General features: G+C 42.8%; 1 protein-coding gene across 8 annotated transcripts; it reads right to left on the reverse strand.

Moving 5' to 3' along the window:
• Positions 1-516: 516 nt before the first annotated feature.
• LOC110527354 (rho guanine nucleotide exchange factor 7) lies at positions 517-27,110 on the reverse strand. Of its 8 annotated transcripts, none has more exons than XM_090240184.1 (22): positions 25,126-25,550; positions 22,801-22,884; positions 19,590-19,674; positions 18,458-18,591; positions 18,043-18,244; positions 16,357-16,445; positions 15,185-15,279; positions 14,948-15,043; positions 14,541-14,663; positions 12,262-13,607; positions 11,985-12,043; positions 11,692-11,751; positions 9,660-9,806; positions 9,509-9,595; positions 8,321-8,399; positions 7,935-8,089; positions 5,640-5,861; positions 5,305-5,488; positions 4,583-4,768; positions 2,232-2,331; positions 2,024-2,078; positions 517-1,794 (listed from the first exon to the last, which is right to left on the reverse strand). In XM_090240184.1, the coding sequence occupies exons 10-22, from the start codon at positions 12,305-12,307 to the stop codon at positions 1,672-1,674; spliced, it is 1,503 nt and encodes a 500-aa protein (XP_090096310.1). In that variant the 5' UTR covers positions 12,308-13,607; positions 14,541-14,663; positions 14,948-15,043; positions 15,185-15,279; positions 16,357-16,445; positions 18,043-18,244; positions 18,458-18,591; positions 19,590-19,674; positions 22,801-22,884; positions 25,126-25,550; the 3' UTR covers positions 517-1,671. The 8 variants fall into 8 exon arrangements, with proteins under 8 accessions (XP_090096310.1, XP_090096311.1, XP_090096306.1 ...); XM_090240185.1 differs by having other exon boundaries at positions 14,948-15,064; positions 25,126-25,535; XM_090240180.1 differs by lacking the exon at positions 11,985-12,043 and having other exon boundaries at positions 13,469-13,607; positions 25,126-26,772.
• Positions 27,111-27,790: the final 680 nt, after the last annotated feature.

Here is a 27,790-nt window from a genome sequence, read left to right on the forward strand (position 1 = left end):
CTTTCAGCATCTCTTATTTCTCCACTCCTGTTCCCGAGACAAAACTAACATTTGTTGTATTATTCCACAGCAGTTATTATATTACTGTACATGTCAGAGGGCCTACAGTCAGTGTCCAGAGTTCAGGTACTATTCCATTTAACCTATAACTTAAATGAGGAATATTCTGTTTATTCATGGATACTAGTGAGCGAGATATCAAAAGGTGCATGTAAACAGCTTATTCCGAATAAGACCGTAAGCAGGATATGAGCTACTGTCCGGAATACGTGGTCACCGTCACCATTCCTGGACTGTTTATCGTACATTTCCACCTGAATCTACCACTGACAGGCATCCAATGATAACTGTCTGATTCATTTGAAGATAAAGTGACAGCACTTTGCAGGACAAAGGCTCCATCACATTTAGGTCATTAAAGCAGACGCTGTTATTCAGAGGCAACGTACAGCCAGTGCTTTCAACTAAGACGGGTAAAACACGTCAGTCACCGCAAGTATTCAGACACACACGAGATTCAGTTTACTGGTTTAATTCAGAGACAAGTGGAGAAGAGTGAGAGAGACGAAGAGGTAATAAATAGAGGATATGGGAGGTTTTCACTGAACAATAGACTTGAGGAGTGCATAATACACCAGTCAATTTCATTTAAATACATAAATGACATAGAATCTGAAATAGTTAGATAAGTAGTTTACATTAGTGTTCATCATTGGAATCAATATTGCATTGGACTATTTGACCCATTTTAAACTGAAGAGCATGAAAGATGTAAGCTGCTATCATGGAATAGTTTCCCCAAGGCACATTTCATGATATTAATTTGAGACGCTACGGTTAGTTTCTGTACAAATCATTGGTGACAAAGAAGTAGAAAAGCAAAAGTAGAAATACAGTGTTTTCAGGAAAGCATTAAAATAGAAAGTCCATTATCCGGTAAAATAACAGAAACAAACAAGGAATAGGTCGTCCAGAATACTTCAAATCATCATCATCAGAAAGCCACAAAAATCACCTGAAAACGTTCCAGTATCGGATTGCTAATGTTTCCATGGAAACATGCAGAATGAGCTAGAGGTTATGCTGTTCTGTGTGTTGGCCATAGGTTCCTACAAGGCTCAGAGGAATGGGCAGGGAGATGCGCCAGAGCGGGGTAAGAGGGTGGGGGTGTTGAGGAGCTTGGCAGCAGGGTAATGGAGGCAGTGACACAATCATCATCTGTCAAAATTGTCTGGGTTGCATCTCAATAGTCTACCGTGGCTACCTTTCCCCGTCTTTCATCTGCATAAAACTGGACAGGTGGAAGGAAATCCCTTTGTAGGCACTAGGGACCTACTGCACATATCAGCGCAGATCAGCAAAGATGCGAAGAGCAAACCAGGTATCTTCACTAGTGTGATTGTTCCAGCCTCTTTCCAATCCCAGATCAACACAGAGGTCGGAGGTCCATGCCGCAGCCAATAGTCTTCCAGAGTGATTCAGGGACGCTATGTTGCATTTTCATTGGCTGTTTTGACTTTGGACCACACCCAGTCTCTTACAAAAGTGACAGATTAGTGTTCCACAGTGTCAGTTCACAGTGTTACGTCAGATAGCTTTGTGGTTAACAATTTTGGTCCAGTCACGATGGAGCCCAAACCCAACCATGTTGATGCGATGTCACCTGAGTATTCACAGGTTGGTCTCGTCCCAGGTGGGGTCATTCATGTTCTTCAGGACTCTCCTCAGGATCTTCTCCAGCTCCTTCCTGGCTTTCTGCTCTTCATCCAGGGTCCTCCTCATCTTCTTGTTGTCCTGTTTGGGGGGGGTGGAAAGAAAGATGGCCGCTGGAACTTAGAAAAGGGTCTAAATCGCACATGCCTGGAATGAACAGAGCTCTGGTACTGGGATGTATATGCTTAGAGTTTTGTCATAGAGAGCCTCTAATTGATTCATTATGATGCTGATGCTGTATGACTGACATGCTATTTGATGTGACGGCTTCAGAGAATGCTAAAACGTGCCAACTCTCCTGAACGCTCACCTGTTTCAGCTCCTGCACTTCATCCTTCAGCCCGTACACCGTGTCTACTAGAGTCCTAAGGCAGACAGACACGTTAGTTAACCAACCCAACCACAGCTCACCATTATCAATAAACCCCATTAGGGAACATATAAACTTTTGAACGTGTGAAGTGAAGAGTTCTCCCAATCTAACGCACTGGTAGTTCAGGGAGGAATGTAGTGCTTACTTCTCCTCGATGACGGTCTGTCCGTTGCTCGTGGTCTCCTCCACGATGATCTTCTCCTCCTCAGGGAAGAGCATGTGCAGACCTGACTTCTCCCTGGATCCTGATTGGTAAAACAAGACCGTCAGCAGAGCACATTGGTCGATGGACGGGATGACTCATTGACTGATTGGCTGACTGAGGGAGGGTGACCTTTCCGTAGAGGTTTGACACACTAAGGCTGTAGCTCAATAGTTCAAACTAGCCTCTTCTCCTTGTGTGCTGTCCCCCCTGATCACAGTCCTTTATAGTAGCCCTTTCAGTTATCAGCGGCAATGAAGGAAAAGACGACAAGGAGGCCATTTTAGAGTATTAGGACACAGCCCAAACCAGATTCAGATAAGCGGCCTGACAAAGGGGTCCTGTGGAAGGATCAGGACAGGTGTGGTAGAGGAGGAGAACTTGACCTGGCAAATCCAAGTCTCCCTCTCATCAACCATTTATCCATACAGGAGATTCCATTGAGATTCAATATCTCTGTTCTCCAAGGGAGATCTAAGCTATGACAGCAGCATATTAACTCATCATTTTAATGATTGTAACATGACACCAGGTCCTTTGAAGCCGTTAATAGTTGAGAACAGAAGGGAGACTGAGGAGCATTTCCTTTGTCCACCGAGGTCTTTTGATGGGAGAAGGGTGTGTGTGCGTGTATACTACCGTTAAAAAGTTTGGGGTCACTTAGAAAAGTCCTTGTTTTTAACTTCAAATTGATCAGAAACACAGTGTAGACATTGTTAATGTTGTAAATGACTATTGTAGCCGGAAACGGCAGATTTTTTATGGAATATCTACAGAGGCCCGTTATCAGCAACCATCACTCGTGTTCCAATGGCAAGTTGTGTTAGCTAATCCAAGTTTATCATTTTTAAAAGGCTAATTAAGCATTAGAAAACCCTTTTGCAATTATGTTAGCACAGCTAAAAACTGTTCTGATTAAAGAAGCAATAGAAAACTCGTCTTCTTTAGGCTAGTTGGGTATCTGGAGCATCAGCATGTGGGTTTGATTACAGGCTCAAAGGGCCAGAAACAAATGACTTTCTTCTGAAACTCGTCAGTCTATTCTTGTGAGAAATGAAGGCTATTCCATGGGAGAAATTGCCAAGAAACTGAAGATCTCGTACAACGCTGTGTACTACTCCCTTCACAGAACAGTGCAAACTGGCTCTAACCAGTAGTGCATGCATGCATGAATACATACAGTGGCTTGCAAAAGTATTTTGTTGCCTTACAACCTGGAATTAAATAGATTTTTGTTTCCCAGTCCCTGCCGATGAAAAACATCCCCACAGCATGATGCTGCCGCCACCATGCTTCACTGTGGGGATGGTGTTCAAGGTGATGAGAAGTGTTGGGTTTGCGCCAGACATAGCGTATTCCTTGATAGCCAAAAAGCTCAATTTTAGTGTCATCTGACCAGAGTACCTTCTTCCAAATGTTTGGGGAGTCCCCCACATGCCTTTTGGTGTACATATTTTTCTTTAAGCAATGGCTTTTTTCTGGACACTCTTCCATAAAGCCCAGTTCTGTGGAGTGTATGGCTTAAAGTGATCCAATGGACAGATACTCCAATCTCCGCTGTGGTGCTTTGTAGCTCCTTCAGGGTTATCTTTGGTATCTTTGTTTCCTCTCTGATTAATGCCCTCCTTGCCTGGTCTGTGAGTTTTGGTGGGCAGCCCTCTCTTGACAGGTTTGTTGTGGTGCCATATTCTTTCAATTTTTTAATAATGGATTTAAATGGTGCTCCGTGGGATGTTCAAAGTTTCAGATATTTTTTATAACCCAAGCCTGATCTGTACTTCTCCACAACTTTGTCCCCGACCTGTTTGGAGAGCTCCTTGGTCTTCATAGTTCCACTTGCTTGGTGGTGCCCCTTGCTTAGTGGTGTTGCAGACTCTGGGACCTTTCAGAACAGGTGTATGTATACTGAGATCATGTGACCCTTAGATTGCACACAGGTGGACTTTAACTAATTATGTGACTTCTGAAGGTAATTGGTTGCACCAGATCTTATTTTGGGGCTTCATAGCAAAAAGGGGGTGAATACAGACGCACGCACCACTTTTCCGTAAAAAAAAAATAACATGTTTTTTTTTGTTGTTGTTTTAAACAAGCTATTTTTTAATTTCACCTCACTAAGGTGGACTATTTTGTGTATGTCCAATACATGAAACATTTGCGTACGGCAACATTTGCCTAGCCAGCAATGGGTTTCCAAAACTACGATGAAAGAAAATCACATTTCAAAATAAAATAGTTTATTAAAAAAGGTGTGGGGGAGCGGGATATATGGGAGGAGCGACTGTAGCTCTTACGAGAAACGGAGGAGGTCCTGTAACTACTGGCGGTCCAAATACTGTCATAATCCGAGTCCTCTGATAGGTCAGACCAGGGCTCGGTCCCTCTGGACAGGCTGCTACGGCAACCTATAGTGTCCACACTGGACCGGTCAACTGGCTCGGCCAGCACGTGGTTATGCATCAAATCAGTACCCTGCCATGCTGGAACGAGGAGGGGGGGTGGATCAAACCATACGGAACGAGGAGGGGGAGTGGATCAAACCATAATAAAGCGATGTGGGGGGGGGGGCAAATCATTGTTGAGGTGGGTTGTGGAGAGAGGGATCCATAATAATAGGACAAATAATATACAGGTATATTTAAAATGAGGAGGGATGGTGGGGTTATGGATGTAAATATATATATATTTTTTAAAGGGAGAGGACACAAAATAGACAAACCAAAAGGAGGAGGAACAGAGCGGAGAATAACAGAATGCAAAGGGGATGAGGGGAGAGAAACAGGAGAGAACATAGTTAGAGAGAGAGGAGACAACACTGAACTATGAGTAGCAATAGACTAAAAGAACAGTTGAATCTAAACAGCTGTACTCTAAAGAGCATCCAGAACCTGTGAAGTCTTAGAACTAATCTGGACATGGTTCATGTTAGTACAGAAATAAAAGACACCAAAGACTAGTTGGTGTTGGTTGAAGTATTGAGTCTCTGACAGGTTGTGTGTTTGCGGCGTAGTCTTACTTGAGTTGAGTGTCTGTCGTGTTTTGGCGCTGGTGCAGTAGGCCTCGATCACTTTCAGGATCTGGGCATCCTCCTCCAGAGCTGCAGTACTCTTCCTGGTAGCAAAGTCCTCATCTGAAGCTTTCCTCTCAGGCTTACGCTTAGGCAGCAGCTTCTTCATACTCTTAGGACTTTTACTCAGATCCTAGAGAGGGAGATAAAAAGAGGAAGAGAGAGGCTCTCTTAGAACCCTAGAGGTGGGCTATTTTATTGATAAAGGCATCATCTCTAGAAACTGTGCTAGCTATTACTGTTTGGAACCTATTCCCTCTTAGACAAAAGGCCCAGGACCATACCTCTTTATAGCAGAGTGCTGCCGAGGGCTTAAGTGGGGGCGCGGGGCGGAGGCAGCTGAGGCTCCAGGGTTTGGGGGTGCTGGGGGGCTCCAGGGGACCCCACATGGGGGGGGTTTGAGGGACCCCGTGGGAGGAGGGGTGGGGTAGGGTGTGGTAGGCAGGGCCCGCAGATACACCCCTACTCTCTGAGTGTCTGGAGGGGGTCAGGGGATGGGACGGGAGCTGGGGGAGAGAGAAAGGGGGAGAGAGAACAGAGGGAAGAAGTTTAAGACGGGTACACATTTTTTTTTTTATATAGGGTAGCATTTCTTGGAATGAAATGATGCTTACTGCGTTCATAACCAAGTGGGAAGGTGGTAACCGATTAATCGTTATGGCCGATTAATTAGGGCCAATTTCAAGTTTCATAAATCGGTTATCGGCCTTTTTGGACTCCGATTATGGCCGATTAAATTGCAATCCACGAGGAAACTGCTTGGCAGGCTGATCACCTGTTACACAAGCACAGTGTCAAAAGGGGCCAAGGTAAGTTACTAGCTAGCATTAAACTTATCTTATAAAAAAAAAAAAACTTCACATAATCACTAGTTAATCAAGTAATATCATCAACCATGTGTAGTTAACTAGCTTGCCCTGCGTTGCATATAATCAATGCGGTGCCTGTTCATTTATTATCGACTCACAGCCTACTTCAACTTCGCCGAACGGGTGATGATTTAACAAAAGCGCATTAAGAAAAAAGCACATTCGTTGCACAAATGTACCTAACCATAAACATCAATGCCTTTCTTAAAATCAATACACAGAAGTATATCTTTAAACCTGCATATTTAGTTCAAATAAATCAAGGTTAGCAGGCAATATTAACCAGGTGAAACTGTGTCACTTCTCTTGCGTTCAGTGCAAGCAGAGTCAGGGTATATGCAACAGTTTGGGCTGCCTGGCTCGTTGAGAACTGTGTTTCTTCCTAACAAAGACGGTAATTAATTTGCCAGAATTTTGCATAATTATGACATAACATTGAAGGTTGTGCAATGTAACAGCAATATTTAGACTTACGGATGCCACCCGTTAGATAAAATACAGAACGGTTCTGTATTTCACTGAAAGAATACATGTCTTGTTTTCTAAATGATAGTTTCCAAATTTGACCATTATTAAAGGCTCGTATTTCTGTGTGTTTATTATAATTAAGTCTATGATTTGGATAGCAGTCTGACTGAGCGGTGGTAGGCAGCAGCGGGTTCGTAAGCATTCAAACAGCACTTTACTGCATTTTTCAAGCCGCTCTTAGCAATGCTTGAGGCAAAGCACAGTTTATGACTTCAAGCCTATCAACTCCTGAGATTAGGCTGGCAATACTGAAGTGCCAATAAGAACATCCAATAGTCAAAGGTATATGAAATACAAATGGTATAGAGAAATAGTCGACACGTCATAATTCCTATGACTACAACCCAAAACTTCTTAACTGGGAATATTGAACCACCAGCTTTCATATGTTCTGAGCAAGGAACTGAAACGTTAGCTTTTTTATATGGCACATATTGCACTTTTACTTCCTTCTCCAACACTTTGTTTTTGCATTATTTAAACCAAATTGAACATGTTTCATTATTTATTTGAGATTAAATAGATTTTATTTATGTACTAAGTTAATATAAAATGGTTCATTGTCATTATTATAAATATATATTACAAAAAAAAAAAATCATAATAAAAAAATTCCTCCAATAATCGGTTTCGGTATCAGCGTTGAAAAATCATAATCAGTCGACCTCTAGTAATAACCAGTTGTAAATACGAGTTGGATGCATTCAAGTGCTTTGAACTCGTTGAGAATCGCTGCCTGGCTAACGGGCAAACAATCTGCTTCAACCATAAATTAAAAGAACAGCTAGCAAGCTTGTAAACAAATTATCGTGTTCAAAAACTATATTAATAGATTATTTATAAAAAGTAATGTTTTATTGTTGCATTTAACTGCCGAAAAAGCTATTACAGAGGTAATTTCCTCAGTATGTGACATCAAAGTTCAACATGTGGGAGAGGTCCGTGATGATAGACGAGTTTCCCACTAAGGGGGGCATTCAGATGGATCTTTCCCAGTGGTATGGTCATATTTCCAAATTTCCAAGATGTTATGAACGCAGCATTAGCTTTCCCATTCATTTGGGATTTAAACCTGCAAATATCCTAATCCATGTACCTGGATCGACACAAGAAAAATGTCAGACAAACGTCGATAACCTTCCCTTTAACTGACAGTCAGACTGGAGAGGTTGGGGGTGTTACCGTGTGGCAGGGGACAGACTGGGGCTTGGCGGTTGGTGTGGTCATGATCACGGAGGGGGCGTTTCTGATCTGAGTGTGTCTCGACAGATGCTCCACCCACTCCTGCAAATCCTGCTGGTTGTTACACACCACCTGCATCCGCTCACACGTACTGCCTGTAACACACACACAAGATCTTGTTTAACTAACCTTGTGGGGACACAATTTATTCCCATTCAAAATTATATTTTGCCGAACCCCTAACCTCAACCTTAACCCCCTAGAAATAGCCTTTTTCCTTTGGATCCCCACAAGTATAGTTAAACATGTCCACACACACGTGTTTACAGACATTACCCTTAATTTGAGCTGGTTAAACTCCACTAGTAAAATAACTGTAAACGTACCTGATATTTCGAAAGCGTTTTTGACCAACTCACAATCTTCTATCCTTGAGATAAGCATTCCTGTCAATGGCAGCTTATCCTTTAAAGCAAATCAACAAACAAGTTACACAAACCTTTAGTGTTTACACACATAAGGGCACTAAAAAAATCAGTTAGATTTTTGCCTGATTCCGTTCCTTCCCTTTTTTTTGTTGGGAAAAAAACTCAAAGCATTTGATGTTCTAAGTCCGTAACAATGCTTAAACCACATCAGGAGACCACTTGGTCTGGGGGAATTTTTTATTTTTTTTAAAATTAGATTTTTGGGTGTAATTACCCTTTAACTACTCACTAGTCAGAGATAGTTGTTTGGTTAGGATGCTTCTGTAGCACTCATATGATTGCAAAGTCTGCAAAACAAATGGCCACTGGATTGATGCAAATAGTCATGATATCATTCTGCCAGGTAGGCATATGCTACCTTGTAGTTAAATGGTCAAATAGGAAAAAATCCCTCCACAATTTTTTCTGGTTGCTAAAATTCCAAGTTCGCCTAAATTCAGTTTGTGACAAAACAAGCAATGTGTAGAGAATCATTGTACCATCTAAACTGCTGTGAACCAACAATATTGTATTTTCAGCTGTTTGAAGCTGGTGTACAAAACCGAAAGTAAAAAAAAAAAAAAACTTAACGGGAGGCATAGAAATAGCACACATAGAACAGTTATACCTTTTCTTAGAATGCTTTCAATGAGATGGACATATCTATAACTCACATTTCTATGTGAATTTGGTTGGGTCACGCAAAAAGTCACATATTGTAGCTTTAACATTTAACTGAGAAGGTTTTTGGGAAAGCCTACCATCAACCAGAAGACAGTTGGCAAAACATTAGCGATTAACGACTACAATAAGTGGTAGACAAACACGCACACAGGCATTCCTGTGCCGTTGCCTCTTCAGAAAGTTGAAGGAAAATATGAATCACTGATGCATTTTATTTATGTCATGATAATCTTGGGCGAATGAATAACTTTCAAAACATTTAGTGGATTTCCTACTAAGTTCAATACATTTTTGAATATTGTTGATATTCGTTTTAACGTCTCGATTTCAGGATTCCGTCATGTTCTCCACAAAGCAGAATCTAATCTATAGGGCCCTAAATATTAACAAAGGACAGAGCGAGAACGAGAGAGAGGTCCCGACCTGGTAGATGAATCCACTCATTCTGGAGCTGGCAGACAGCAGTAGGAGAACATTTGGGAACAGCAGGAGGTAGCGTTCACTCTTCTCCTAAAGAAGACAAACACACACTGTTAAGACATTCCTAGGTGTAGATTTTAGATGTGCGTCTTACCTCTGATCCGTGTGTGTGGCAGAGTATGTGTGACATGTACAGGACAGGGCCCAGGGTTCTGATGTCATCTCCCTCCCAGCGTCTGATCGTCTCAGTTAGAATCTGCAGCTCCAGCTCCTTACGTTTCCTCACCTCCTGACACTGAGCCTGAAGCCATGGAGACACAAACAAATAAAAGGAAGCTGTTTTAAAGTATTGAATCCCAATCAATGTGAGAGAGACAGTGAGAGAGAAACACACACACACACACACACACACGGAAGATCCAGGCTGCATAGAAGCCCAAGCCAGGGCAACAAGCCACAGAACAGCAGAGCCAAATCGTGGAGCTCAGAGCCAGGCTAAAGCTTTCCCTCAGCCCAGGATTAGCAAAACTGCACTGCCTGCACACATCAACAAGACAGAGACTATTTATCATGTGAATTTAACCCTGAATAACACTGGATTCCATATACGCTAGTGCTCAAACGTTTGGGGTCACTTAGAAATGTCCTTGTTTTTTAAAGAAAAGCAAAAAAAAATGTCCATTAAAATAACAAAATTGATCAGAAATACAGTGCAGACATTGTTAATGTTGTAAATGACTATTGTAGCTGGAAATAGCTGATTTTTAATGGAATATCTACAGAGGCCCGTTATCAGCAACCATCACTCGTGTTCCAATCGTTGTAGTCGTTGTGTTAGCTAATCCAAGTTTATAATTTTAAAAGGCTAACTGATCATTAGAAAACCCTTTTGCAATTATGTTAGCACAGCTGAAAACTGTTAGGCTGATTGTATCTGAAGCATCAGCATTTGTGGGTTCGATTACAGGCTCAAAATGGCCAGAAACAAAACTTTTTTTCTGAAACGTGTCAGTCTATTCTGGCAGCTTCATTAAATAGTACCTGCCTAAAAAAATAAAACAAGAGCAAACAGACACATAGGTTAGTTGAGAAAGCAAGAAAGAGCTGGGTAAGATTCTACATCTTGGATTTTCCCTCACACTTTTAGAAGTTAAATAATTTCACCAGTCTCAACGTCAACAGTGAAGAGGCCGACTCCGGGCTGCTGGTCTTCTAGGCGGAGTTGGAAAAAAAAGCCATATCTCAGACTAGCTAATAAAAACAAAAGATTAAGATGGGCAAAAAAACACTGACACTGGACAGAGGAACTCTGCCTAGAAGGCCAGCATCCCAGAGTCACCTCTTCACTGTTGACGTTGAGACTGGTGTTTTGCAGGTACTATTTAATGAAGCTGCCAGTTGAGGACTTGTGAGGCATTTGTTTCTCAAACTAGACACTAATGTACTTGTCCTCTTGCTCAGTTGTGCACCGGGGCCTCCCACTCCTCTTTCTATTCTGGTTAGAGTCCGTTTATGCTGTTCTGTGAAGGGAGTAGAACACAGCGTTGTACAAGATCTTCAGTTTATTGGCAATTTCTCACAAGGAATAGCCTTCATGCCTCAGAACAAAAATAGACTGATGAGTTCCAGAAGGAAGTTCTTTGTTTCAAGCCATTTTGAGCCTGTAATCAAACCCACAAATGCTGATGCTCCAGATACTCAACTAGTCTAAAGAAGGCCAGTTTTATTGCTTCTTTAATCAGCCTAACAGTTTTCAGCTGTGCTAACATAATTGCAAAAGGGTTTTCTAATGATCAATTAGCCTTTTAAAATGATCAACTTGTATTAGCTGACATTGTGCCATTGCGACACAGGAGTGAGTGATGGTTGCTGATAATTGGCTTCTGTACGCCTATGTAGGCATTCCATTAAAATGTATGTACTGATAAAAAATCAGCTGTTTCCAGCTACAATAGTCATTTACAACATTAACAAATGTCTACACTGTATTTCTGATCAATTTGATGTTATTTTAAAATGGACAAAAAAAAAAAAAAATTGCTTTTCTTTAAAAAATAAGGACATTTCTAAGTGACCCCAAACTTTTGAACGGTAGTGTACATCATCAACAAGAGACATGCAGTGTTGAAGGGTTACATTTACAGAAGTCATTCAAGCGAGACCGGGACGGTGTATGTCCGACTTACAGAGAGGCCTTTGAAGGAGGTCAAACACTTCTGGATGTCTGGTCGATCGGCATGATGCTCCTGATGAAGAAGAGGGTGATGTTTGATTCAGAAGATCACAGGTCTAACAGTTAATATAGTCTACACCTACACAACAAAAAGCATAGTAGTAAAAAAAAATGTTTTAAAAGCATAATAGTAAAGACCTCAAAAGTATGAAATTACACATATGGAATCCTGAAGTAACCAAAAAAAAAAAAAAAAAGTGTTAAATGTAAATATATTTGATATTCTTCAAAGTAACCACCCAGTACCTTGATGACAGCTTTGCACACTCTTGGTATTCTCTCAACCAGCTTCATGAGGGAGTCACCTGGAATGCATTTCAATTAACAGGTGTGCCTTGTTGAAGGTTAATTTGTGGATTTTCTTTCCTTCTTAATGCATTTGAGCCAATCAGTTGTGTTGTGACAAGGTAGGGGTGGTATACAGAAGACCAAGTCCATATTATGGCAAGAACAGCTTAAATAAGCAAAGAGAAACAACAGTCCATCATTACTTGCAGACATGAAATGTTCTGGATTGACTGACCTTCAAGAACTTTGAAAGTTTCTTCAAGTGCAGTCACAAAAACCATCAAGCGCTATGATGAAACTGGCTCTCATCAGGACCGCCACAGGAAAATAAGACCCAAAGTTACATCTGCTGCAGAGGATGTTCATTAGTTACCAGCCCCAGAAATTGCAGCCCAAATAAATGCTTCAGAGTTCAAGTAACAGACACATCTCAACATCAACTGTTACGAGGACACTGTGTGAATCAGGCCTTCATGGTCGAATTGCTGCAAAGAAACCACTACTAAAGGACACCAATAAAAAGGAGACTTGCTTGGGACAAGAAACACGAGCAATGGGCATTAGACCGGTGGAAATCTGTGCTTTGGTCTGATGAGTCCAAATTCTGGTTGCAACCTCCGTGTCTTTGTAAGATGCAGTGAGATGCAGAGTAGGTGAACGGATGATCTCCGCACGTGTGGTTCCCACCGTGAAGCATGGAGGGGGTGGTGTGATGGTACTTTGCTGGTGACACTGTCTGTGATTTATGTACAATTCAAGGCACCCTTAACCAGCATGGCTACCACAGGATTCTGCAGCGATGCGCCATCCCATCAGGTCTTTCGCTTAGTGGGAATCTCATTTGTGTTTCAACAATGACCCAAAACACACCTCCACGCTGTGTAAGGGCTATTTGACCAAGAAGGCGAGTGATGGAGAGCTGCATCAGATTACCTTGGCCTCCACAATCACCTGACCTCAACACAATTGAGATGGTTTGGGATGAGTTGGACCGCTGAGTGAAGGAAAAGCAGCCAACAAATGCTCAGCATATGTGGGAACTTTTTCAAGTCTGTGGGAAAAGCATTCCAGGTGACTCATGAAGCTGGTTGAGAGAATGCCAACAGTGTGCAAAGCGATCATTAAGGCAAAGGGTGGCTACTTTGAAGAATCTCAAATATATTTTGATTTGTTTAACACTTCTTTGGTTACTACATGATTCCATATGGGTTATTTAATAGTTTGTGTCTTCACTATTATTCTACTTTGCAGAAAGTAGTAAAAAATAAAGAAAAACCGTGGAATGAGTGTTTCCAAAAACGTTTGACTGGTACTGTATATATGGGAGATTGGAAATGATGCAGACAATTCCATTGACGGAAGCTACAATCTGTCTGTAATATTAAAGCTGTTCTAGACCCTAAAAAAATAAATACTAAATAACCAGACTGTCTCCCTCTCACCTCCATGTGTCTCTCCAGTTCCTTCAGCAGTGTAGGGTATTTGTCCAGCCTCATGAAGGGTTTACTGAGACCAGTGGTGAGGGTCAGGATACCTGGACTACTGGCTCCCTTCCCCTCCATAAACTCCCCCAGCTCCTCACTGAAACACACAGCTCGTCACTGAAACACACAGCTCCTCACTGAAACACACAGCGACATACTAAACTCCCCCGGCTCCTCACTGAAACGCACAGCGGCATACTAAACCCACCAGCTCCTCACTAAAACACACAGCTCCTCACTGAAACACACAACGACATACTAAACCCACCAGCTCCTCACTGAAACACACAGCTCCTCACTGAAACACACAGCTCCTCACTGAAACACACAGCGGCATACTAAACCCACCAGCTCCTCACTGAAACACACAGCTCCTCACTGAAACACACAGCTCCTCACTGAAACACACAGCGGCATACTAAACTCCCCCGGCTCCTCACTGAAACACACAGCGGCATACTAAACCCACCAGCTCCTCACTGAAACACACAGCTCCTCACTGAAACACACAGTGGCATACTAAACTCCCCCGGCTCCTCACTGAAACACACAGCGGCATACTAAACCCACCAGCTCCTCACTGAAACACACAGCTCCTCACTGAAACACACAGCGACATACTAAACCCACCAGCTCCTCACTGAAACACACAGCTCCTCACTGAAACACACAGCTCCTCACTGAAACACACAGCGGCATACTAAACCCACCAGCTCCTCACTGAAACACACAGCTCCTCACTGAAACACACAGCGACATACTAAACCCACCAGCTCCTCACTGAAACACACAGCTCCTCACTGAAACACACAGCTCCTCACTGAAACACACAGCTCCTCACTGAAACACACAGCGGCATACTAAACCCACCAGCTCCTCACTGAAACACACAAAATACTTTGCAGATATTGTAACTGAAAATAGTTCGCTATCATTTTGACAGTCAAACCGGTGTCATAAAATCACACGATGGATTTGGTTACACACACGCGTGCACACACACATTTCCTTGACATGCACACACACGTACCTGTGTTCTGTGAGGATGTTGACAGCTGAGGGGTGGTTGGAGCAGTAGGCCATGTAGAGAGCCTTCATCTGGGGCAGCAGGTTGAGGAAGAAGCCCCCTACTCTCTGCTGGCTCTCTGGAAGCCTACACACACACACACACACACACAATGTGCTCACCACCACAGCACTACCAGAGTCTACCAGTAGGTGTCAGTGTGACCTGTTTAAACATCATGTTGATGTACTAATATAAGGTGTGGCTTTAGATCCTATTGGCAGACAGGACGTGGTCTATTTCAGAGCTGACTCATATTTTAAGTTTGCATGATGATTACGGGCACCCATTTGGTACATCCATGTATTGATGAGATACATTTGGTCAATGCTGGACTGATCATATGGTGTGTGTGTTGTTCGGGTTCTCACCTGGTACATTCCTCGTAGGACTGAACCAACATCAGCTGGAAGGTAGAGATGTCCTCCAGATTCCCCAGGATGTGACTGACGTCTGCACTGCTCAACCTGGAGACAGTGTGGGGAAAGCTGGAGCGATATGGTTGGGGTACAGTACGGTTCATAGTATGCTCAAATCAGACCCTCACACACACACACACACACACACGACAAATACACACACAGCCATGTGAACACAAACACACTCACTTGTCTGTGGGTTGCAGTGAGTGCAGGTATGAGGTCAGTAGGCTTTGGAGCTCCTTGGAATACTCGGTCTCGGTCTCTAGAATGTTCTGGAGCACCTGGATGGAGAGAGACAGAACAGGGGTTAGGAGAGGATGTTGATGGATGGATAGACAGACAGGCGGACAGAGATACTGAACTCAGACACCCCCACAGGGGAGACCCACCCTCTCTCCTCCTAACCTCCCCATCGTTGACAGAATGGGGCCAGGGAGGCCACCCATTCTGCTTCCTGAAGCCGGTCCTTTTCACTGCATTTTTTTAAGAACTTTGTTTTTTTTTGTCTTTAAGTTTCATATGAGGAGCCCATTACAGAGAAACCAGAGGACAGAAATAAACTGCTTTCCTTTTCTTATCAAATACTGACCTCTTCAGTCCATGTCATTACTGGCTAGGTTCAGAGCAGGCTTTAGGAAGGATGCAGAGATGGATGGATGAAGGTGGAAGGTTTAAGTTGGCTTTAACCCATCGAACATCCACTAATGGCGGACAGCCAGGTAACTTAACTCCCGATGTCGTGGGGCTCATATTTCAACTCTCAAACTCATTTGGATCTTGTAACACAAGATAACTTAACACTGTGATGAGGTTACCTTCAAGTCTTCATAAAGACTAGTACTGAACTATTCACTTCTTTCCCCATATCATAATGTATTGATTTCTATCAGAATGCTCCATGTGGATCTTAACGTATTGTTGTTCATTGGGACAATACATATACTCTCCTCAGATCTACTCTCCTCTCCTGACAGTTTCTCCTGTGTCTTGAATAGTCCTCTCCTGTGTCTTGAATAGTTGATATCTCCCTCCCTCTGCTTCTCTTCTCTCAGCACCAAAATAAACAGAGGGCCTCCAGGATGCTTTGCAATGTGCTCCCATCACCGTCACGGCAGCAGGACAGTCCCTGTGAACTATCACTGACCCAGACACCAACACACCATAGTGACAGTGTGCTACTACTAGATAGAAACGGAGCAGCCAGTCACAAGGCCTCGAGGCACAGCTGGCCCAGCAGCCAGTCAGACGGAAGAAACAACCTACATTACAGCACACGAACACACGGCAGGCAAAAGCCTCAATTCTAAAACTCTCGTGGTATTTCAGATCTCAGTGCAGTAGGTCGTGTAGGTTCTCACCAGGTTATAGTAGGTCTTGCTGACAGCTGGTGTGTCAAAGCCTTTCACAGGGTTTTTGAGGGTGCCAGACTTAGGAGACACTGGGTTGTCTGTGTGGTTGGTGGTGGGGGAGGAGAGAGAGAGAAAGTGTAGAGTAGAAGTAGAACAGAGAGTAGGACAGAAACATGAAGTCATTAATTTTATAATAGAGTTGAAAGCAATGTTATCCGGCAGGAAAAGATGCTGGCTTCATTTAGCTAACGACCAGAGGCTTTCTATGCACTACAGAGAAATGGGGACACATTCATGTTGCTGTGTTTTAGTTAGCTAACCCTTGGGGCAGAGATAGCATACAGAATGGAGAGAGAACATCATGACACACAGCAAAGGAACAAAAACTGTGGCTCGCTCTCTCGCTCTCTGCAGCCAGAGACAGAGGGCATGTTCACGTGTGACTGATTGGATACAGAAAGGGAGTGGGTTACCACCGTGAGCTTATAGAGAAATGCCAATTAGTTTGATACATAGTTCATCATGTGTAAGTAGGTAGTAGGCCAACAGAGGGAGGCACTGGGAGCTGTTTGGTGTGTTTAGAGAAGTCCCACCCACAGGCTAAGATAAGGAATGTCCTGTCTTTGTTTAACCATGCAGTTTCCTTCCTCTCCGTTATAATGCACAATAGCTACATTAATAGTGCACAACAGCTGTGCACAAAGACAGTTTATACATCTACTATACATTTCTGTATATGATCTGATAGAACACTTAGTGTTGCAGATAGAAATATAGTGTGTAGAACAAACTCAGAGCTCTACTCTGCATTACATTTCTATCTGTAATGCTTTGCACATTGCAGTCCATTGAATAAACTGGAGTAGAGCCATGTCTTGGTGAGCTTAGTATTGGCAACACGTTCCTTCACTCTGTAATTCCTCTTTTAAAAAGACGCACTACGAATAAATTGCTCCGCTATTTCCTGGTTTCTCAAATTCTAGTAGTTCTCCTCATTTCAGTTTATGCGACAAAACAAGCACGTATAGTGTAGAGAATCAATATTGTATTTTCAGCTCTTTGAAGCTGGTGTACAAAAACTAAAGTAGAAGACGCAAAAACTAAACTTAAGAACAGGAAGCATGGAAATAGCGCACATAGAACACACTTAGACTTGATTTCAGTGAGAATGACTGATCAATAAATAACATTTCTATGTGAATTTGGTTTTGCCGTTTTAAATGATTCTCTTCATGATCATTCTCTTTGGCCAGCAGCATACCACCCTATATTGCAGTGAATGCGTAGGTGTTCTCAGTCAGCTTACCTGGTAAAATAAATCAAACATGTTATTACAGCTCTAGCAGCCGGGGGAAATGCTGACTGCATGAAATGGGTATTTGATGCATCGTCATTAAAAACAGCAGAGGATATTCCCTAGAGACACACATTAAATACGGTGTGTAAATCACACCAGCTATCAACAGCCTGGTTTAGCTGCGTGATTCAGAGGTACAGTCAGCTATAGGGGGGACCACTATCAGATATCATCAACACAGGAGATATTTCTCTGAGAGTTATACAGTTGTAATAGAGCTGCTATAGATGATTATAAAGTTGTTATAGAGATGCATACGCCTAATGCTTATACTCGCCAATACAAACTATGATCCCTACTTAATATTCAATCCAAGCCGCCCAATCACTGACACCCACCGCTGCCTTTGACCTCCTTGACATAGTTGCTAGGGAACCAGCCCTTGTTGCCATTGAACGAGCCCTCCCACCAGCCGCCGTCTTCCTGGCGCGACACACTGATCATGTCACCCTTGTTGAAGGACAGCTCGTCTTCATTGGTCTGCTGGAAGGTGAACTTGGCCCTCACCAGTACCCGCTGCCCACCGCTCTCCGACATGTCCTAGTGGGGAGGAAAGAGGGAGCGACGGAGGAGGGGAAAGAACAGAGGAGCAGGAGAGGAGAGAAATTAAGAGGGAGAGAAAAAAAAGAGATTGATTAAGTAAGGATGGAGCAAAAACAAATGGAGACCAAAAACAACCCCAAGCTGCAGGTGAGAACCACCTCAAATGGTTCCGTCTAGTTCTGTTGGGTTCTATGTGGTTGTGTGACTCACCAGGCTGCGGTACTGGTTGTGGAGGAGCTTGGAGGAGCGCCCGCGGGGAGACTGAGTGTTCAGAGAGTCAAACGACTTGATCCGTAACGAGGACGAGTGACGCGCACACACAGAGTCACTGCCCACTCCTATGTCTGTGGAGGAGAGAGAGAGGGATGAGGACACACACAGAGTCACTGCCCACTCCTATGTCTGTGGAGGAGAGAGAGAGGGATGAGGACACACACACAGAGTCACTGCCCACTCCTATGTCTGTGGAGGAGAGAGAGGGATGAGGACACACACAGAGTCACTGCCCACTCCTATGTCTGTGGAGGAGAGAGAGGGATGAGGACACACACAGAGTCACTGCCCACTCCTATGTCTGTGGAGGAGAGAGAGAGGGATGAGGACACACACACACAGAGTCACTGCCCACTCCTATGTCTGTGGAGGAGAGAGAGAGGGATGAGGACACACACAGAGTCACTGCCCACTCCTATGTCTGTGGAGGAGAGAGAGGGATGAGGACACACACAGAGTCACTGCCCACTCCTATGTCTGTGGAGGAGAGAGAGAGGGATGAGGACACACACACACAGAGTCACTGCCCACTCCTATGTCTGTGGAGGAGAGAGAGAGGGATGAGGACACACACACACACACACAGAGTCACTGCCCACTCCTATGTCTGTGGAGGAGACAGAGGGATGAGGACACACACATTAGCCTTGGCTGGGCCGTCAACAACCGGATGATCCAGTTATCAGGGGAAATGGAAGAGAGCCTGTGACGTGACTTCTGCTTTCGGACGTTAACAAGGCGTCACTCCATCTTAACTCCTCCCCCACATTTACTGGATTGGTTGAAGAGAGCAGAAGAGAACCTCCCCCTGACAGAATGTGGGGGGTCTAGTTTCAGGAGTTTATTTTACGCCTGCTACTTTAGGTTCAACACACATTAATGTGAGTGAAGAACACAACATGCTGCAACATGCACCCATCATTCTACACAGACACAGGCCTAATAACACAACGCCCACTCTGATAGAGACTAGAGGTTACATCTGGGACTTCACAGGTATGGATTTGCATAGAAAACAGGAAACCTTCCATGAATCACCCCAGACACACTTCTGTCTTAGTCCACTTACCCTCGGTGGCTTTGGCCAGTGCCACCAGAGAGTTGAGCACCTTGGTGAAGTTCAGTCCCTGGAGAAGGTCATTGACCTCAAATGGCTGAGAAGAGGAGGGAGAGATATCCTTTAGCTTTTCAATACTTAAAATAAAATATCTATATAACTGACTGAAAACAAACAACTGTTTCATAACATTGCAACGGTGTAAAGGTCTTGTCATATTTCCTCTGGTTCTGGTGATGAAAACCTGACACAGGAACTTCCAGACATTCCCATAGTACAGTGATGTGTAATGTCGGTAAAGATATTTCTCACAGTAAGGAGGCCTAGGTTTGAGGCCTGGAGAATATCACAGAGTTAAAACAACTACTGATTGACACAGGCAGCAGAACTGAGCCATAATCTACCCAAGCATTACCGAGCTGTTGTACAGACGCTGGGATATAGACAGTGCAGTGCATCGTACCACAGACAACAACAGGAAGGAAGCCACAGGGCTAAGGACATCCTGCTCTCCCTCTCTTTGTTCTCAGTCCAGACAGGTCAGGAATGTGAGTGTCATGTTGAGATCCACCCTCTGTCTAACTGGGGATCAACCACTAATACACTCAGGACACTTCATGCTGTATTATTCACTAAATAATTACTACCTGCAATGTTAGGCGTTTAATATTTGAACTTGACCTTTAGGACAGGAGTGCCAACACCTAAGTCTGGCAGCAAACATCTGACCCTATTCATTATATTCCTAACTATATGTTGTTGTCAGAGTTCATTAAATGACTATTAGATAGACACAGCCAACATGAAACGCTATGAGTGCCCTGGCCTGGCCTGGCAGGATATGGTGTGACTGTATTTATCAGATTACTACCTAATTCTGTAGTACAAATACAGGATTTCATCAGGCTTCCTAAGGTGACTAAGTGTACCAGGTGACTGGGCCACAGCAGGAGATGTACTAACTCTGTTGCACAACCAGGCCAACACCCCAGTTTACTTACTTACTGCTATTCTATTGTGTTCAGCACCATTTGGCATGGCAGTAAGTGTAGTAGCTCTACGAGGTCTACTTCCCTGTCAGAGTATTAGGTCATTTTCATAGCTGAGTGGTAATTCAACAGTGTCATTGGTTTCCTCAGCCCTACATGCTGCTTCTGCTCTGAGGGCAGTTTTCACCTAGTCTGGTCCAGCACTCACTGTGGCACACTTATGGCTGAGCACCCACACAGTCCTACCCCAGCCCCCTTAGTCTGGACACACACCCACCCTCACTCCTACCCTTTAACCACCCAGGGCCAGTCTAGAGGATTATCAGCAGTCTGAGCCATCTCTAATCTCTGCCTCATCATGTTCTCTAACCAACACACACCCCCCCCCAAACCGCCCCTTACTACCTAATCCTATACACACACACACTTCTGAATGACCTCTTCTTGATCTGACAGAGGATGTATTAAGCAATATGGTGGATGACTCAATGTGGTCTCTAGACTGAAGAGATCTATTAGGAATGAATGTCTATAAGGAAGGGGTTGTTTTGGGACAATAATCTACCATGGCCATCATGACAGCTTATTGCTCCTTCACACTACAGTGTATGTCCATGTCTGGTCATTTTGGAATTTAGCCTTGCGACCTAATCGACCTTGTTGGAAAATCCATTGGTTGGGTTGACATTCTCATGAACCCGCCCAGCACCACCTCTTGCATAAACTGTATTGATTCAGTTAGGCATGACTGACAACATGACAGGACCAGACAGACAGGACCAGACAGAGACAGACAGACCAGAGTCGGGTGCTAAAGGCCATGCTAGTTACTATTGCTGAAGCCCAGCCTCAACACTGCAGTGAGCAGCCATGAGATATAACTGTCCAGCAGCTCTCACTCCTGGTAGGTATGAGTCACAGGCCAATATCCACACTAGCATAGCACTTGGATGCATGCCAATACACTGCTTCATTCTCAGTGGTATCGTGTGAACACTGGAACAGAGCAGTCACAGTCTTTCCATAAGGCCTGGTCTTGAAGCAGTCAGTAACAGGGTCGAGATGAGACAAGGCATTCACAAGAACTAGGCCATGGTAAGGCAAGTAGTTTACTACAAGGTGTACAAATGTATATTTTTCGGGAGAAGTGGACTGTCTACGTTCCCAAACGGATTTTAAAATCAGGAGGCTGTTCAGATCACACCTTTGTTTACATGTTTACCTGGCACCTGCCAAGTCGCACAATATCTCAGAAGTTTGAGGCAAATCTTGTTTCCATGACAAATAGAAAATTGTGTGATGGCATCTCTTGGAATACTGTGCAGCTATCTGTGCATTAAAACAGAATTCCAACAACTCAGGTTTCACACAGTAGAATTTGAAAGTGTTTTGTAATGTTGAAATAGGGTTCATGGTATTGACTGACTGAAATATGGCTCTTGGCCTCGGCTACTCATGACAGTAGATGTGCCCACAGTTAAATTCCCTTGTTCTGCATATTGACCAGGACAGCTCAATATGCAGAATAACAATTTGTTGTTGAATTAAAGGACAAGATCAATAATTTACAACTTGATGATAGATGGTTCCTCACCCTGAAAATAGTCTATAGGCCAGGAGAAACTAGAATCCATGGTTCAGTTCTTTACACTGCCATTACAAACTTCAGCTAATTTGTGAGCATGTTTTTATTAGATTGTTATGGCCAAATCACCTTTAAGTAACATCAAAACAAATATGGAGTTGGTTGCCCCCATCGCTTCCATTGCTTTTTAGCTAACAGTGGCTAATGTCAGTTGAAGTTTGTAATGAATGTGTAAAGAACTGAAGCACGGATTGCAGTTTCTCCCTGCCCATAGATTATTTTCAGGATGAGGAACCATCTAACGTCAAGTTGTAAAATGGTGAACTTTTCAGTTAAACGGCCAAATCATGATGACCAAATCATTCTACCCATACCCTACACATTGAGTAGGGTAGTATTCGTTTGGAATGTTGTTACACTATGTTAGAAATACAAATTAAAACCCAGACTAGTATCCAAAGGGCGACAACTGTAGTATTTCTGCTTGTAGGCTAGTAAAACAACTGGGCTGTGCTAACGCCCCATGGGGCAGGCTCACGTGTTGATCAAATTAAATGTTGATACCGTGTTTTCAGTCATGTTTAGAGCGCGTTGTATTGTCGATATTTGCAACAAAGTTACAGAGCAGCAAGCAGGTTAAATGACTCACCTCCACTCGGAAGGACCCGCAGCCTTTCAGAAACTCCTTTATATTGCTCTGGAACTCACTATCATTCCTTGGTTCTTGGAAGATCTGTGTGGAAGGGAGTTAAATGTTTAATGAAGGAAATCCCCGAGCCGTACGTAGGTAACCTGTTTCGTTCTTGGTTTTGCAAAAGACGGTACAGAGCCACGATGTCAGTGTGAAACTAAAATCTCCAATCGGTGTTTCTAAAAGACCTCTCAATCTCCCATCGGGAAATCGGATTAGTAGGAGAGGAAATGACGTGGTATGTATCTTCCACGGTGAAAACCAGAACCCTGCGGCTACACCTTTCGGTGCCTACCTGTGCAAACAGAACCCTCCGCGACTATATCAGTAGTGGCAATCACATGCTTCATAACCTTTAATAACCTAAAAATGTCTCTCCTTATTAGGCCTATCGTCAATTGGCTATTATTTAGAAGACCTCGACCCTGTTGTTGTTGTAGTTATGTTGTTAACCTTTCCCAATTGTGCATAAATTGCAAGTGCACAAGGGCAGGTACATTCTTGCTCTGTGGGTGTGTGACAGAAATTACGTTTTTTCCCCCTCAGTTAAAATGTCAACAAATAAACATGACTTCTTCTTCTCATAACAAAATAGCTATCAAAACGTTTCATGTTTGTAACTAATTAGTCTTTATACAGTGGTGTAAAGTACTTAAGTAATTTTTGGGGGTATTTGCACTTTACTATTTATATTTTGGACAACTTTTAATTTTACCCCTCTATATTCCTAAAGAAAATAATGTACTTTTTACTCCATTCATTTCCCTGACACCCAAAAGTACTAGTTACATTTTGAATGCTTAGCAGGACAGGAAACGGGTCCAATTCACAAACTTATCAAGAGAAAATCCGTGGTCATCCCTACTGCTTCTGATCTGGCGGACTCACTAAACACAAATGCTTCTAAACACAAATGCTTCGTTTGTAAATTATGTATGAGTGTTGGAGTGTGCCCCTGGCTATCTGTAAAAAATAAGAACTTGTGCTGTCTTGTTTGCTTAATATAAGGAATTTGAAATCATTTATACTTTTACTTTTGATACTTATGTATATTTTAGCAATTACATTTACTTTTGATAATTAAGTATATTTAAAACCAAATACTTTAAAACTTTTACTCAAGTTGTATTTTACTGGGTGACTTTCACTTTAAACTGAGTAATTTTCTATTAATGTAACTTTACTTTTACTCAAGTATGAAAATTGGGTACATTTCCCACCACTGTCTTGATATAATGTATTGTCTATCTCCCTGACTGTTGTTTGTAATGTTTGTATACTCCGTTATATACTCGGGTTTCTATATTGTATATTTTGAAATGCTTTACAACAACAACAACAACAAGAATGCATAAAAGTCAAGCCCATAGGGTCTCCCGAGACTAAAGCACTGCATCTCAGTGCCTGAGGCATCACAATAGACCCTGGCTGTATCACACCCGACCGTGATTGGGAGTCCCATAGGGCGGCGCACAATTGGCCCAGCGTCGTTAGGGTTTGGCCGGGGTAGGCCGTCATTGTAAATGAGAATTTGTTCTTAACTGACTTGAGTAGTTAAATAAAAAACTGTCCCTAATACAATGGTGTTTCCATAACCCTTAAATGAGTGTTTCACTGAATAATTGGGAGTCCCATCAGTAGGCTAATGCGTTTCCCAATGTAAGCCTACATAAGTGGTCTACTCTGATGGCTAAATGATGTTAAAACAACACTGTTCCTTTAAAAGAGAGGGAGGGGGCTTCCTCTGAGTGAAATTGAAATTGCAGTCAATGGCGGACCACTCATGTGAATCTATTTGTTGTGTGCCCCATTATAGCAGTTGATCCGAACCAAAAACACCCGTTTATTATAGCAACATTTTGTTGGTGGAATAAAAATAAACGCAGTGGCCAAATGTCCATACTTACTCCGATAATCAAACATGTTTTTCTTTTTTAAAAAGCGTCTGTTTTCAATCTAGAAAAAAACACGGGACTTTAATGCCATGTGTAGCCAATGTGAATACAATTGCGTTATTACTCACTTAATAGGTTATATTGGGAATAAAGTGAATAGGTATCTCATTGTCAATGCAAACTAATGCTGAAGTGAGACACACGGACATCTGTCCGGAAATTCCACTCTACTCCGTACAATAACCCCTCTGTTAATGATCTAAACTAGGATCGGTTTGAGATCTACAACAACAAAGACACACTAATACCAATGTTTAATTATTCAAGTTCCATATAATAGTTGTCTAAGGCAGAGGTGGGACATCCAGGCAATAAGATATGACCTTACTTTCTCAACAGAACCAGGGCGCAATCGTTCCACCAGCTTGCACAGGACAACCCCATCTTTGAGAGAAGACTGCAGGAATCCTTCAGGGTCAGAAATGGTCTTTTTCGGTGACTCCAAGACCCCCAACGTTATCAGCCACGTTACCGTCTGTTCCGCCGAATTCATGGCTATTATGACAATAACATCCACTCTATCCTATCCTGGGATGTTTTGGGAGAAGAGAACAATGTGATTGGAGAATAATCGCCTATTCCGAATAAAAACATATCCTAATGGATAAAGATAACATGACTGCGTTTTGGAGAGGTTGACGGACAGCTGCTTTCTTCTTTTAAAATTGTAGCTAGTCTATTGGCTTCGTTTCCCAGTCTTTTACGCCTGGTAAACTGTCCACTGCCCCCCTCTCTCTCGTTATTCCCCCAACCTGTGTCGCCTGCTGCCGCGAAATGCTCCAACAGAGAATGACATCACAAAGATGTAAAACTATAACTGCTTTTAGAGACTGTCCCCCTGTTGGCGGTTTAATATTTTACTCGTAATTATTTGCATAAGTTTGCATGAGGTAGCTGGGTCTACATCAACTATTAAAAATTGCTGTAATAATAGCTTCTTATAATACAATCCATAATATTCGATTTCAGAGTGGGCTACTGCATTTTAACGCTCAAATTATTGTATTTACTTATTCAATCAGTATTAAACTGTGTGTTAATGTGTAGAAATATACATCTTTGCGTAATACACCGTTTATTACAAGGACTACAATATTTAATTTATAGGACTACCGAATCCCACGTTAGAATGAACTGTAGCGCCCCCTGTCTGCAGAATATAACATCTCCATTACCTTGAGGGTGATTAAATTATTATTTCTATTCAAATAGCTATTATTGCCATTTGTACAACACAATCTACATTTGCTGTGCACTATAACTGTATAGATTTGCATTAACAAAGAAAAACAACTTAACAGGGTACTAAAATACAGCCATCCACCCATTCTGCAGAAACTCATGAATTTTCATGATTTAACAGTTATTGAAAAAAGATATCAGGGAACAGGGGAACTCGACCTCACTAATAACAGCATATGAAACCAGGGGAACTCCACCTCACTAATAACAGCATATGAAACCAGGGGAACTCCACCTCACTAATAACAGCATATGAAACCAGGGGAACTCCACCTCACTAATAACAGCATATGAAACCAGGGGAACTCCACCTCACTAATAACAGCATATGAAACCAGGGGAACTCCACCTCACTAATAACAGCATATGAAACCAGGGGAACTCCACCTCACTAATAACAGCATATGAAACCAGGGGAACTCCACCTCACTAATAACAGCATATGAAACCAGGGGAACTCGACCTCACTAATAACAGCATATGAAACCAGGGGAACTCCACCTCACTAATAACAGCATATGAAACCAGGGGAACTCCACCTCACTAATAACAGCATATGAAACCAGGGGAACTCGACCTCACTAATAACAGCATATGAAACCAGGGGAACTCGACCTCACTAATAACAGCATATGAAACCAGGGGAACTCCACCTCACTAATAACAGCATATGAAACCAGGGGAACTCGACCTCACTAATAACAGCATATGAAACCAGGGGAACTCCACCTCACTAATAACAGCATATGAAACCAGGGGAACTCGACCTCACTAATAACAGCATATGAAACCAGGGCAACTCGACCTCACTAATAACAGCATATGAAACCAGGGGAACTCCACCTCACTAATAACAGCATATGAAACCAGGGGAACTCGACCTCACTAATAACAGCATATGAAACCAGGGGAACTCGACCTCACTAATAACAGCATATGAAACCAGGGGAACTCGACCTCACTAATAACAGCATATGAAACCAGGGGAACTCGACCTCACTAATAACAGCATATGAAACCAGGGGAACTCGACCTCACTAATAACAGCATATGAAACCAGGGGAACTCGACCTCACTAATAACAGCATATGAAACCAGGGGAACTCGACCTCACTAATAACAGCATATGAAACCAGGGGAACTCGACCTCACTAATAACAGCATATGAAACCAGGGGAACTCGACCTCACTAATAACAGCATATGAAACCAGGGGAACTCGACCTCACTAATAACAGCATATGAAACCAGGGGAACTCGACCTCACTAATAACAGCATATGAAACCAGGGGAACTCGACCTCACTAATAACAGCATATGAAACCAGGGGAACTCGACCTCACTAATAACAGCATATGAAACCAGGGGAACTCCACCTCACTAATAACAGCATATGAAACCAGGGGAACTCGACCTCACTAATAACAGCATATGAAACCAGGGGAACTCGACCTCACTAATAACAGCATATGAAACCAGGGGAACTCCACCTCACTAATAACAGCATATGAAACCAGGGGAACTCGACCTCACTAATAACAGCATATGAAACCAGGGGAACTCGACCTCACTAATAACAGCATATGAAACCAGGGGAACTCAACCTCACTAATAACAGCATATGAAACCAGGGCAACTCGACCTCACTAATAACAGCATATGAAACCAGGGGAACTCCACCTCACTAATAACAGCATATGAAACCAGGGGAACTCGACCTCACTAATAACAGCATATGAAACCAGGGGAACT

This window comes from Oncorhynchus mykiss, chromosome 7 (genome assembly GCF_057628025.1).
Source record: "Oncorhynchus mykiss isolate SJ-2025 chromosome 7, ASM5762802v1, whole genome shotgun sequence".
Classification (NCBI taxonomy): Eukaryota; Metazoa; Chordata; class Actinopteri; order Salmoniformes; family Salmonidae; genus Oncorhynchus; species Oncorhynchus mykiss.